This window comes from Macrotis lagotis, chromosome X, assembly GCF_037893015.1.
Source record: "Macrotis lagotis isolate mMagLag1 chromosome X, bilby.v1.9.chrom.fasta, whole genome shotgun sequence".
In the NCBI taxonomy this organism is placed as follows: Eukaryota; Metazoa; Chordata; class Mammalia; order Peramelemorphia; family Peramelidae; genus Macrotis; species Macrotis lagotis.
The window spans coordinates 271,385,454-271,400,633 of NC_133666.1; the positions used below are offsets into that span (position 1 = coordinate 271,385,454).

Sequence of the window (15,180 nt, forward strand, 5' to 3'; positions counted from 1 at the left end):
AAAAAAGACTAAAATAATGTAAAGTCAACACTACATGGTAAGAGTTATCAAATCAAATACAGTGGAAAATGTTACTTCCAACTTACCAAAGCTAATATATGCATTTTTCTATTTTATTAACAAATAGTAAGTATACAAATATAAAGTTGCTGACATTGTTAGTCAATATTACTTTATCAGAGATTGTTTCCTTTTTACACTTTACAAGTTAAAGCACTCTAGAGGATATTATATGAGGAGAACTGTCTGACATGTCAGAGCAAAAAGTTAAAAGAAAAAGTAAAAGGCACTAAAAACATTTTGAAAAATGTCAACTCTTGGTTGAATTGATGAAAAATGGAAGACAGCAGTCAAGATCCAATGCTGTGACCAGTTTTCTATTCTATATTTTACACTTAACCAATATAAATCAGTCAGTTCCCTTTGAACATGCATCATCTTGCCAATGTGGAAACAAAATTAACTCAAACAATTTGAAACAATGGCTCAAAGCTTGAAAAGTATTTTCAGCATCATCAAACACATTTAAGAACCTACTTCTTTCACATAGGTATAAAACAAGTAGTCTGTACTTGGCTGAATCCCAGGGAAGTGAGTTATAATATTAAATTACAGATCAAACTTTTAGCTGCTCCCTGGTGACTTAAATAATGAAAGCATCATTTAGTGGGCTAGATCATAAGAAAATAACCATACTTGGCAGGAATGGAACCTTAAATAATTACTATGAGTATCATTTTTCTTAGATGTGATGAGTTTCCAATCTAAAGCAGTTGCTGGGTTGTGCAACAGACATGGAGTCAGGAAGATTTTCAATTCAAACCCAGCCTCAGACACCAACTAGCTGTGTGACGACCTTGGGCAAGTTATTCACCTCAGTCTGTCTCAGTTTTCTCTTCTATTAAATTGAGGTAATTATAAACCTACTTTTCAGGAATATTTTGAGGATAAAATAAAATTATATTTGAAAAGAATTTTATAACTTTAAAGTACTAAAGATATGCTATAATTATTATTTTTGTCACTTGTAACCATACCTATCAAAAAATTCTTAAACTAGGATTAGAGAAGTTCACTCACATAATCTCACTTAAGCCTTAATTATTGAAAAGACCAGAGTCAGAGAAGGTACATAATGTTTTATCTAAAATCTGTTATGTTTAGTGTATGAATACAAAAGAGATGGACTCAGAAAAAGACTCACAGATTTAGAAGGGCCTTTCCAGTCTAACACTTATAACAGGATTTTTTAACCTTTTATGTGTCTTGGACCCCTTTGGCTGTATGGGGAAATTGATGAACTTTTCAAAATAATGTTTTTTTGGGGGCGGCTAGGTGGCACAGTGGATAGAGTACTGGCCTTGGAGTCAGGAGTACCTGAGTTCAAATCCGGCCTCAGACACTTAATAATTACCTAGCCATGTGGCCTTGGACAAGCCACTTAACCCCATTGCCTTGCAAAAAAAAAAAAAAAACTAAACCAAAATAATGTTTTTTCTAAGTGAATAAATATATAGGTTTATAAGGGAAATCAATTATATTGAAATATAGTTGTCAAAATATAGTTTTTAAAAACACAATTCACAGATTTCATGTTAAAAACTCTTGCTTACATGAGCATATTGTGTCTACATCACACCCAAGAAACAACTATCCAGGTTTTATTTGAAAACTTTCAGAGAAGGGGAACCCACTACCTACTAAAATCGCCCATTCTATATTTGGAAAAATCTATACACAAATGAATTCATCGATTCCCTGTGTCTGTTCTGTACTTTCTCTAGATTTGGTACCACTTTTGACTCCCCAAGATTCAGGATAAGATGGGACAGAACCTTGATGAAGATGGAAAAATTTAAGGAAATGAACATAAATAACCCCAGATCATGACAGATATAAAACAGTTAATATAACCAAGAGTTAATTGCAGTGGCATACACTTGCATACATCAAAAAATAGGTCTAAGCAAAACAGTAAACATATACCTTTCTCCTATATCTAAGAATTCAATATCTAGAAATTCAATTTGGGAAGTTTCTTTGGAGAGTTTGGATTCCATTATTGGATCCCAAACTGAGAAAATTAGGAAAATATTCATTTGCATTTGCAATCAGAGCTTGTCTCTATCTGCTGTTGCCAGTCTGAATTATAACAACTGCATCTTCAGTGTTTTTGAAGAATCATGGTACTCACTGCAACTTACTTTGTAAATCCAATTTTTCACACATGGTACTGCGTAAGTTGACAGGACATTTGTAGATATCTCCCATTCTGTTCTCTGGGAAACCACTCCATGGTGAGCCAACAAGCAACCTAAAATAAAAGATTTGAAGTTATTCATTCCTAAAGATGAACTGAAAATGAAACGAACATTGAAAAGACGTATATTTCAGACTTCAAGTTAATCAATAAAGACAATTCAAACTAATCAGATACAATTTTCCCTTTGTCATCTAAAAAGACCCTTGCTGATCAAAGATCATACAATTGTGCTGCCATAGAATATTGGGAGTTTTCATTAGTGAATAGAAAGGACCAATCTGGGCCACACAAGTCATTTTCATTTTATTGTCTTGGAAAAAAAAAAGAAAGAAGAAAGTCTTAAGATAAATTATGAAATTGTAAACAAAATAGAATTCTAAAAAACAAAGATATTTTAAAACATGGATATTTTATCATTGTAAGCCTTTTTTGCCTACCATAATGAAATGAATTACTTTGAGACTAGATTATTTTGATTAAAAGTCACTTGATTAAGATAGGTAAGAATATTCATCAATTGGGAAATAACTAAAAATTACAGTATATTAATGCAATGGAATATTATGAAACAAGAAAATGGAAAATATAAGGAATTCAGGGAAATGAGGAGATATTGATGAAAATACTAAAGTACCATGGAATAACAGAATTAAATATATATTGTGTATATATAGATATAAATACATTTATATTTCTTCAAAATATACATACATACACAATGTCACTCAATGAAAAGATAAGCAAAAGGAAGTAAAATTCTAATAAATGAAAAAACATAAAACTCATCACAGCTTAGAGGTGGGAGACTACTTGGATAAAATATATTATGATAAAGTTTCAGTAGTTCATATTTTCATTTAATTGTTTATTTAGATAATTGAAAGTTCGATCAGAAGAGAGTAGTGGGAGATGATCTAGAGATATAAAAGATCATTATACAAAAAGTAATCATTTTTAAAAGAAACATAAAGATCATGACAGTTATAATAATTAACAGATAATCTTTTTTTTAGGTTTTTTTTTTTTTTGCAAGGCAATGGGGTTAAGTGGCTTGTCCAAGGCTACACAGCTAGATAATTATTAAGTGTCTGAGGCCAGATTTGAACTCAGGTACTCCTGACTCCAGGGCCGGTGCTCCATCCGCTGTGCCACCTAGCCAGCCCCCAGATAATCTTTAAGTTATTGACAGGTAAAAAAGTCTAAAAGGTATGTTCTGTTAATTTTCAAGTACTTACTAATCAAGGGAATCATTGTCAAGGATGTCCAAAGGTCATTTATGTGTGGGGTATATTTTTATGCTTAATGGCTGCAGACAAACATACTTATGGTTCCAAAAATTCTTAACTCTGATAAAAAATTTTTTAAAATTTGTGAAGGGGGTGGCTAGGTGGCACAGCGGATGGAGCACCGGCCCTGGAGTCAGGAGTACCTGAGTTCAAATCTGGCCTCAGACACTTAATAATTACCTAGATGTGTGGCCTTGGGCAAACCACTTCACTCCATTGCCTTGCAAAAAAAAAAAATTGTGATGACTCATTGTAAAAAAAAAAATCTCTCTTGAGAATCTCTCTGGAGCTTTCTCTGTTCATACAATTCCTTTCTGTTCTTCAGAACATGCTGATAATAGCCAACCTTATCTCATTTGAAAAGTTATGCCACCTTCTGTTAAATTAGTTGCCCATTTCATATCTTTAGGAATGAAAGTACCATAGAATCATGGATTTATTTAGAATTGGAACTGGAGAGATCATTACTATGATCTAACTTCTTTAATTATTGTTGCTTTAAAAACTTTTTTGCATCTTGGAAAAGTCAAGATAGACATTCCAGTTCTGCTCTATCTCAGTCTTCTGTGATGAGAGCTGCTATAAATTACAAGGAGCTGACATTTCATAAAATCATAGATTTAAAAACATAAAGAACTTCATGGAATATCTCATTTGACCTACTCATTTTACCAAAGGGAAAAATGGAAGTCTAGGAAGGTTAAATGAATAGCCAAGGTCCAATCATTAGGAAATGGAGGCTGTGATATTTGAATTTAGATCTTTCATCTGCAGAACTGGTGTTTGTCCCTTGCTGCTTCTCACCTTATACAGCTATCATTATCATTTCAGTGTATCATTTCAGTATGATGAATCAGAATAAGGAGCTCTGGTTAATAACATTAATAGCATTTCTTCTTCATACTGTACTTTTAAAATTTCGGTAGTATTTACTTGCACATATTTGTTCTCTAAGACTTTTTAAAACAAATGTGAAAGCATTTTAAATACTTTAAGGGAAGAGAGCATATATGCCTCTGTTATTATTATACAAGACTCTTTTGCACTCTTTCTAGAAAATAGGTATCTTTATATTTAAAACAGTTTTACTTAAAGTTTTGTGTTCAAAGGTCTATCCTTTCCTCTCTTACCTCCTCCCATTCAGTCCTGAGCAATCAAATTTAGGTTATAAATATACAATTATGTAAAACATTTCCATATTAGTCATTTTGTACAGGGAGATTAGAATAAAAGAAAAAAATGAAAGAAGGAACATGAAAAATAGTATGCTTTCATTTATATTCAATCAATATCAGTTCTTTCTCTGGAAGTAGAAAATATGCTTCATCATTGGTCCTTTGGGATCATTGTATTGCTGAGAAGAGTCAAATCATTCACAATTCTTCATCTAACAATAATGCTGTTACTAATCTCCTGGTTCTGTTCACTTAAGTATGCATCAGTTCATGTAAGTCTTTCCAGGTTTTTCAGATATCATCCTGCTTGCAATTTCTTATAGAACAATAATATTCCATGACAATCATATGGCCACAGCTTGTTTAGTCACACTCCAATTGATGGCCATCTCTTTCATTTCTAATTCTTAACCACTACAAAAGAACTGCTACAAATATTTTTTGTAAAATGAGGTTCTTTTCCATTTTTGTATATCTTTGGAATATAGACTTTTAAGTTATATTTCTGGATTAAAGGGTATGCATAGTTTTATAATTGTTTTCCAGAAAGTTTGGATCAGTCCACAATTCCACCAACAGTGCAGTAGTGTCTCAGCTTTTTCATGTCCCTTCCAACATCCAACAATTTCCTTTTTTGTGCTATGAGTCAATCTGATATGTGTGAGATAATACCTCAGAGTTGTTTTAATTTACTTCTCTGATCAATAGTGATTTAAAGCATTTTTATATGACTATAAATAGCTTTGATCTTTTTGTCTGAAAATTGCCTATTCATATTCTTTAACCATTTAATCATTTGAGGAATTGTTAGGACCCATTGTATACCATATCTTGACCACCAGAGTCTTATCTTACTAAGTGCCATGGGAGTGGATTAGAGACTGGAAAGGTATTTAAGCACTGGTGTTTTGGTAAATAAACAGAGCATTTTTGGAGATTTTTTTTTTTTAGTTTTTGCAAGACAATGGGTTTAAGTGGCTTGCCCAAGGCCACATGGCTAGGTAATTATTAAGTTTCTGAGGCCAGATTTGAAGTCAGGTACTCCTGACTCCAAGGCCAGTGCTGTATCCACTGCACCACCTAGCCACCTTGCACTTGGAGAGCTTGAGGGAGTTCTTGTCTCCTTTGTCACCCTTGTCTCCAGTCCCTCCAGTGCTCACCTGGGAAAGATTGAGGGAGTCCAGAACTGGAATTCAACAAGGAATGACATGTGGGGTTTTTTTTTGTATTTTTGCAAGGCAATGAATGGGATTAAGTGATTTGCCCAAGGTCACACAGTTAAGTTAGAATTATGTTTCTGTTGAACTCAGGGCCTCCTGACTCTAGGGCTGGCACTCTACCCACTGTGCCACCTAGTTGCCCCAGGATTTGTAATTTTATAAATTTGATTTTGCTCTCCAAATATTTGAGAAATGAGGCCTTTATCCAAGATACTTGTTGCAAAAATTTCAACCAGCTTTTTGCTTTCTTTATAATTTTGCTTGCATTGGTTTTGTTTGTGCAAAACTTGAATTTTATACAATCAAAATTTTCTCCTTTACATTTTGTAATGTAATGTAATTTGTATTCCTCTCTATATTTTCTTTATTCCTAAATTCTTCCCTTATTCATAATCTGCAAGATACACTATTCCATGGACTTTTAATTTGTTTATGGTATCACACTTTATGTCTAAGTCATATAACCATTTTGAATGTTTCCTTGTATATGGTATGAGATATTGGTCTATACCATACTCCAGTTTTCCAGTTTACCTAGCAATTTTTTTTGACAAAAATGAGTTTTTATTCTAAAAGCTTAGGTCTTGGAGTTTATATTATAATATGCTCATTTGATAAAATATAATGTTTACCTAATCTGTTCTACTACCTAATCTATTTCTCAATCAATTAAAAATTGTTTTGATCATTAGTACTTTATAATAGAGTTTTAGATCTGCTTTGACTAGGCCACCTTCTTTCAAAAATTTTAATTGATTCTCTTGATATCCTTAAGCTTTTATTCTTCTAGATGAATTTTCTTATCATTTTTCTCTATAAAATAATTTTTAATAGTTTGATATAGCACTGAATAAGTTGATTAATTTAGGTAGCAAAGTCATTTTTATTATATTGGCTTAGCTTATCTATGAATAATTAATAATTTTCCAATTGTTTAGATCTGATTATATTTGTGTCAAAATTGTTTCATAGTTTTGTTCATATAGATGCTGGGTTTGTCTTGGAAGGTAGATTCCCAAGTATTTTATTTTGTGTACAATTATTTTAGATGAAATTTCCCTTTCCATCTGTTTTGATGGACTTTATTGGTAATACATAGAAATGCATAGAAATACATAGAAATACATAGAAAAATTGTATCTTGCCACTTGCTAGTTGTTGTTTCAAGAAGTTTTTTAGTTTATTCTCTAGGATTTTCTAAGTATAACATCACATCATCTTCAGAGTGCTAATTTTGCTCCTCAATTCCTATTCTAAATTCTTTCATTTCTTTTTTTTACTCATTGCTATGGTTAATATTTTAGTACAATATTAAATAATAGAGGTAATAATGGGAATCCTTACTCAACACCTGATTAAATAGGAAAGGCTTCCAGCTTAACCTCATTACAAATGATGCTTGCTGATGATTTCAAAAAATATTACTTAGCATTTTAAGAAAATGAGGTATCAAGAAAATTAGATACCTTAAATAAAATTGGGGAGCAACAAAGTTTTGATCATTATTTTGAACTTGACCTGCATGATTCACATACCTCAAATATTCTGAATCATGGATATGTCTGACTCTCAGAATGAAAGTTTTTCAACTACTTGATATTCCCTTTATTGGAAGCTTTTTAGTATACATTCCATGCCTTCTGACTCATGACCATTCTCATGGTTCTATAAGTTTAGTCTTTGCAAGAGTTTATGAAATAATAATTCATTTCTCAGATAGAATTGTGACATCTTAAAGAATTATTAGTCAGGCAGGAATAGAAATACATAGAAATACATAGAAAAATTGTATCTTGCCACTTGCTAGTTGTTGTTTCAAGAAGTAACAACAATATGCCAGGATATAAGCAAATGTTTTTGTCTCTAAAATTTTGTGATGTCAACTGATGTCTGATGAGAGATATTGAGAACAGTAGAACCATTGGTCAAACCTGCTCACATGAGGCCCAGCTACTTTCAATTATTGGATTGAACTATATTTTAGCCCCAAAAGAATTGAAAGAGAAATTATACATGAAGTTGCCAAGAAGAAAAGACAATCCCAAGATATAGCCTTCTGTTTCCTAAAGTAAGACTGGGAATTCCTCCAGAAGTATTTTAAATAACACTTACTATTCAATTATCTTGTGAGGAAATAGTGATTATACAGACTACAAAAAACACAGCCAATCTTCCCACCCCCAACGGAATTTTAAATACTCTGTTTTGTCACAAATGATATTTTATGGTGATGTAGGTAGGTCCAAACCCATAATCTACAGAGTCTTAAAAATATCTCCACAGGCTGTGGCTGTCTAACCTATTCTCGTGTTCTTTAAGGTTTCAGCATACCTCAAGGAAACAAATACCTTTATGATACAAATGGGGAAGCAAGGTAATGCGAATCTGTTTAAGATCTATCAATCTTAAAATTTTTTAATGGTTTACAGGAACTACAAAATTCATGAACTGGTTATTTTTTCTTAGATACCAAAGCAGAGCTAGACTATTCTGAGAAAATAAAAAGGATCTAATAGGAGGTCTCTCTGGTCACTTAATCCTAACCAGACAAAAAGTACTAAGCCACAAAGAACTAGAGGGTGAGGGGTAAGAAGAAGAAGAAATAATTCATTTGGTTTTTTGGCAATGGGATACTTATGAATATAATACATAAACTACTACATTCAATCAATCAGTAGTTGAAGCAGCTAAGTGGTACAGTGGATAGAGCATTGGGCCTGAAATAAGCTTCACTTACTATAGTCCTTGAGCAAGGCATTTAATCTCTATTTGCCTCAATTTCCTCATGGAAATGGAGATGAAAATAATAACATCTACTTTTCCAGGGTTGTTGTAAAGATTAAATGAAATAATATTTATTTAGCATAATAGTAAGTGCTATACAAATGTTAGCTACTATTTTTATTATTATTATTATTGTTATTATTATTATTATTATTATTCAATCAAGTATCTACAATGTGCCAAGCACTAGAAATATCAAATAAAATGAAAATTCTTACCTTAAAGGAACTTACCCAATTAATAGAATAATTACATTAGAAAGACAAGCTATTTTGAAAGGCTTAAAAACTGATCAATACCATCACAACCACGAATCCACAGGACTTTGATGATGAATTATACTACCTAAAAACTCCTGACAGAGTGATCTCAGATGTTCTCAAGATACAGAATGGGACATATGTTTCTTAATATAAACAACATGGTAAGTTGTATTGCTTGACTACACATACATATATTACAGCGTATTTGTTTTCCTTTTATATTTAATTTCCTCCAAGGAGGACTGAGGAGGAAGGTGAGAAGAAGAAAAGAAAAAAAATACTTGTTAATCAAAAAAAAATTCTAAAGTGAAGTTTACATTTTTTTTCAAGAAGAAAGCTTGTACTTATTTAGGTATATAGACCATATACACAAACAAATAAACACACAAATAAAGGGGGAAAAAAAAGCTAAACTTGGAGTCTGGAAGTCCTGAATTCAAATCCCATTTAGATAATTCAGCTACTTAGTCTCTCTAAGCCTCAGTTCTACCTGTAAAATGGAGATAATAATATTACATAACTTTACAGGTTGCTCTGAGGAATAATGAAATAATATCTATGAATCAGTTTACAAACATTAACACATCATGTAAATATTAACTGTTAGCATTAGCCATACCAGTTTTGCATTCACTAGGATTTTTACAAACCTCTTTTTAAGAACAAGTAAACACTAGTCATTGTTAGAACAAGAAAAACCATTTGTACATTTGGAAATATGCCGAATTAACTTTCAGTCCCTGTTTATCCAAATTATCCCAGTGTTATGTCTGGACAGTTTTTGAGTCACTTGTGAGTTAACAGTGAGCTTAGGTTGCTGTTGGGGCAGACACTGACATTACTCATAGACAATCAGTGAAAATCAACAAAAGTTGGAGGAAGTTGTGACATGAATCTCAACTTTATACCTTGTTTCTGGCACACAATTCACTATTATTAAATCATTGCATTTTGTACTTCCTGTTAACAAAGTTAGTGACTCCAAATATATATCTATAGCTTGTGGGACAAATGTTAAACTTAAGGAAAAAAACCCTTTTCACCTCCTAAATTTGAATTCAAATTAAATCTATCCACCTCTAAATTCAGCTCATAGGACCAAACTCTGGTCCACTGAGCTCTGTAAAAATGCATTGAAACTGCTGAAATCAAAGCTTAGAGTCACCATCAATGACAAACTTAGAGGTAGGACTGAAATGTGCCCAGTTCAAGTTCACCTCCAATGTTATAAAATAGATGTCTGTTAAAATCTTAGCAACTTCATCCAAATTGATCCATGACTAACACTACATAATTTTGTATAAATAAGACTAATTAAACTGGATTTCCAGAATCTATATTTTTGAAGAGCTAACAGAATGAGGCACCCCAGAATTAGTGACTTGTACAGTAGGTCTGGAATTGGAAAGACCTGGAGTAGGCTTATAAGATCACAAATCTGGAGCTAGTAGGGACATCAAAAGGCCTCCTGGTTAAACCCAAGCATTTTACAGATGAGGAAACTGGGAAGTTGAGTGATTTTTGTCTTAAGTCACCCATCTGGTAATCTTAGGTTAGCCAGGTTACCCAAAGAACCCAGATCCTTTGCTCTTTCCATTGGAATGTTCTTTCCACTGACTCAAATCCTGCCACAGACAATTACTAACTGTAGGCAAGTCAAATAACCCCTAAATGCCTCTGACAATATACTGAGACCCATCTACTAAGTCATATCCTGGGTGAATGTCCATGTTGTTAGAACTTCCTACATCTGGAATTTCCCATAGTACATTCAATGAATATTTTTCTATTTCATTACAATATTTCATCAAAAAATTAATGCTGCTGACTTTTGATCACTACTGAAAGAATCTAGATACTTCTGAAATGACCCAATGTGGTTATGACCTTGGTTGGGATTATATAACCATTTCTTTTATTACACTCCAACCCTCCTAAAAATTTATTCAATCTAAACCATAATATCATGTGAGAGTGATAGTTAAAATATAGTAATAACTGAAAAATTATTGATTTCCTGAACTTTGTTTTGCTCTCAGAATCAATTTGGATCTGGGGATAGCTGACCAACAAAGGTAGTTGACTGAGTTATGTGTCCACTTATTCTCTAGCCCTGGTAGTATCACATAAAAATAAATAATTAATTTCTTGAATCATAACCAAGAATAACAATAACAACTACTATTGGTCCTTTGAACAATCCTCATTACAGAATTTACTTAATGGTTCTACAAAAGCAATATTAGAATAAATTAAAACTATTGGGGGGTGGATGTAACTGGCTATTATAAAAACAGCTGACCTGAAAAACAGTTTGAGGAGAGACAAATTTAGAAATCATCTGCTTTCATGAAAAACATAATTAAAAAACCTACAAATCTCACCTTTTAAGAAGTCATAAGTAAAAACTTCTCAGAATTGCTAGAACCATTGATCAAAGACAAAAATAGAAAAATCCACAATCACATAGGAGGGGAGGAAATAATGGGGGGGGGGTACTCCAGAGAAAACCATAGGAAAAATAATCTAGAGGTCCCAAGTCAAAGAAATAGCCTGAAAACTGCCAGGAAGAAAAAATTTAAATCCCCACGTAATTACAGTCAGGACCACATAAAGTCACCCTTTAACCCAGTATATCACTCAGGTATATAATCCAAATAGATAAAAGAAAGGGGGAAAAGATCAATAAGAAAAAAAAACCATTTATATCAATATTTTGTTGTATTTTTTGTTGTAGCAAAGAACTGAAAATTGAGTGGGAATTCAATAATTTGGGAATTAAGTTATATAGATGTAAAAGGAATATTACAGCATTCTAAGAAAGGGAACAAAAAGTGGATTCAGATAAATTTAGGAAGCCATATGACTGAAGAAGATCCAAATAAGCAGAGGTAATAATGGGCTGCAGAACTGCAAAAAAATTTTTTTTTAAGACTTAAAACTTTGATCAATGCAAAGACCAATCATGACTCCACTGATGACCAATGATGATGCATGCTGCCCACTTCTTGACTGAGATGTGATAAACTGATTAGAAACAATCCTAGGCACATCTCATTACTATCCTCTGACACTTTGGTCCCTCCCTCGTGGGGAACTCCTCTCAGAACTTCCGCTTAAGGAGGGTACCAGGTTAGTCATTGCTTCATTTACCACCTGGCTGCATGCCTCTGGACTTCTCCGAAGTGCCCCACCCTGCCACTGAGTACTTTCTCTCCCTGACCCACCCCCCCACTCTGTAGTCTTCCCCCATTATATTCTTATTTCCTTAAGGGCAGATATTGTCTTTCTTTTCTACTTGTATTGCCAGAATAGTGCATAGCACATAGCATGATTAATTAATATTTTTTGTTGACTGATCAATGGATGGAAGGAAAAAAAGAAGGAAGCTAGGAAAGGAGGAAGGACGGAAGGAAGGAAGGGAGAAGGAAGGAAAAAAGTTCTTAAATGCTTTCTGTATGTCAACAAGATACTAAGTATTGAGGGTACAAGTAAAAAGATGGATTGTCTCAGGTTAATTTTGCTAATCTTTTTTCTTCTTCTTTGATATAAGGAGGAGGAAGGAGGGGAGTACACAGTGGAAAATGCAGGTGATATAAAAATAACCAGTAGTTACAGAAATTTATTTTGAAAAAATAAAGAAGAAATTAAAAAGAAAATATGTTACAGAAATACTTTCACGATGATTAGCAGTGGAATATAATATTAAAAAGGCTGAAAGAGTATGAGACCTGCATGGAAACCAGGCAGAGGGAACATATACATTCACCAATCTTCAAATATCTTCAACCAGATATCTAGTCACCATTTAAACTCCAGAATGGAACTAATTATCTTTACCCCTAAATTTGCCCCACTTCCTACCTTCCTTAGTGCTGTAAAAGGCAACATTATTCTCCTAATCCCTGAAGTTTACAACCTAAGAGTCATGCTGGATCCCTCACCCCCCATATCCAAGTGTTGCCAAGATCTGGCAATTTCACCTCTGTGGCATCTCTCAGATATGCCCCCTTCTCTCCTCTAACACTGTCATCATTCCAGTGAAGTACCTAATCACCTCATGCCTGGATTATTTCAACAGCCTGCTGATGTGTCTGCCAACATTAAGTCTCTCCTTGCTTTAATTCATCCTCCTCCATTCAGTCACTAAAGTGATATTCCTAAAGCAAAGAGCTGATCATGTTATATTTGCTATTCAAGAAACTCCAATGACTTGCTACTGCCTACAAGGTCAAATGAGAAATGTTTTATTTAGTATTCAAAATCTTCTATCATTTTACCCTCTCCTATCTTTCCAAAGCCTTCTTACACCTTATTCCTTTACATGGACTCCTCAATCCAGTGACACTGGTCTCCTGGTTGTTCCATGAACTTGAGAGTCCATATTTGGGCTATGGACATTTTCCCCTGCTAATCCTCATGCCAAGAATGCTCTCTCCCCTTCACTCTGCCTACTGACTCCCTGACTTCCTTTAAATTCCAATGAAACTCCCATTTTTCTCCTGGAAACCTTCTCCAACTCATATTAATTCTAGTGACTTTCCTCTGCTAATTATTTCCAATTTATTTTGCATATTGATCACTTTGTACCTGTTTGCATATTGTCATTATATTGTAAGTTCCTCGAGGGCAGGGACTGTCTTTGCCCAGCACTTTGAAAAGTTCTTGGCATATAGTTGTACTTAATAAATATTGATTGATTGATTGATCAAGGCAAAAGAAAGAAAATAAAATTAATGAGTGATGAAAGAGAATGAGAGAGGGGGAGTGAGGAAGAGAAGAATCATATTAGTTGCTAATGAATGGAGAAAGAGACAATTTTTTAAAAAAATCTCTGAAAGAAAAAAATGGTCAACATTCCATTTCATTTTGTGGTTTATAAAAGAAAACAGTGAAACGACCATTGTGGGCCAAGTTTAAAGTTAATGAATATCTCAAGGGCAGTTAATGTTCACAGAGTCCCTCCCCATATCTACTACTTCCATAGTTAGCATGAAGATGAAAGGACCATAAATTAGGAGTGAAAGGATGGCTCAGTGCCAGCAATCAAAACAAAGAAATGGTCTTTTTTTCCAGTTTTCTTACTGGAAGAATTTTAGAGTTTGCAGTTGCTTTCTTCAGTATCAACCTTATGAAGACACTTGTCCTAATCCTAGTCCATTAATAGTCTAATAATAAATTCTATTTATACATAAGAATTTTTTAAAAGCTAAAACAGACAATACTTTTATTTTTGTGCATCACAAAACAAATATAAGTTGCAATATAATTATAAACACTGACTCCTCCTTTTAAAATTTACATGTTTGAAAACTACCCCTGGGACACTGCACAAAATAAAAACTACAAGTTATTAACAATCCTGACAAAAATGCTCTAACTCTCTAGAATGCAAATTAATAAGATTTTGAAGCTTCACTTTACATTAACATGATTGAGAAAAATGACAAAGGATGAAAATGGTCAAGATTGCAGGGACTATGGAAAGATAGACACACTCATGCACTTTTGGTAGAGCTGTGAATTTGCCCAAGTTGTGAAAACTGATTTAGAATTACTTTAAAAAGTCTCTAAAACACAAATTTTTGACTCAGAGAAACACCATTGGCATATAACCCAAAGAGGGCAAAGATAGAGGGAAAGTTCCATATATACCAAAATATTTATAGCAGCAATTTTTGTAGTAACAAAGAACTTCAAGCAAACAATACTCATGCATTGTGAAACATAAAATGAGCAACATATGGGATATGAAAGCAATGGGATAGTTTGTGCTACAAGAAATGAATATGAAGAAGTCAATGAAATTTTCAAAGCCTTGTACATACTAAAAGAACAGGGAAAGTAAGTAGAAATAAGGAAACAATTTACACAGCCATCACAATATAAAAGAACACAACACTGAGACTTCAAAACTCTGATCAAGGCATTATAAATTTGTCACTTCCAGAGGACTGGTAAAGTATGTGTCCTTTCCTTTGGAAGAAAGGTGTTAAATTATAGGTGCAGAACAAAGAATAATTTTTAGACATAGTCAATGTGTTGATTTTTTTCCCCACTGGGTTTATCACAGGGGAGGAACATACTGAGGGAAGAGAAAGACATATGGGGACCAAGGACATTGGAAAGGGACAGTGATTATTTGAAAGTATTTTTAAACAAAAAAGCCTCTTTGATAATTAAGGGATA

The 15,180-nt window shown here is 33.3% G+C and overlaps 1 protein-coding gene across 1 annotated transcript in view; it reads right to left on the minus strand.

Annotated features, from left to right (window-relative positions):
* Window positions 1–15,180, minus strand: part of ITGA2 (integrin subunit alpha 2) — a 124,219-nt gene that overhangs the window by 84,943 nt on the left and 24,096 nt on the right. Inside the window, exon 3 of the mRNA XM_074206032.1 lies at window positions 2,205–2,314. Coding sequence (XP_074062133.1) covers window positions 2,205–2,314 — 110 coding nt within the window. The remainder of the gene's footprint in view (window positions 1–2,204; window positions 2,315–15,180) is intronic.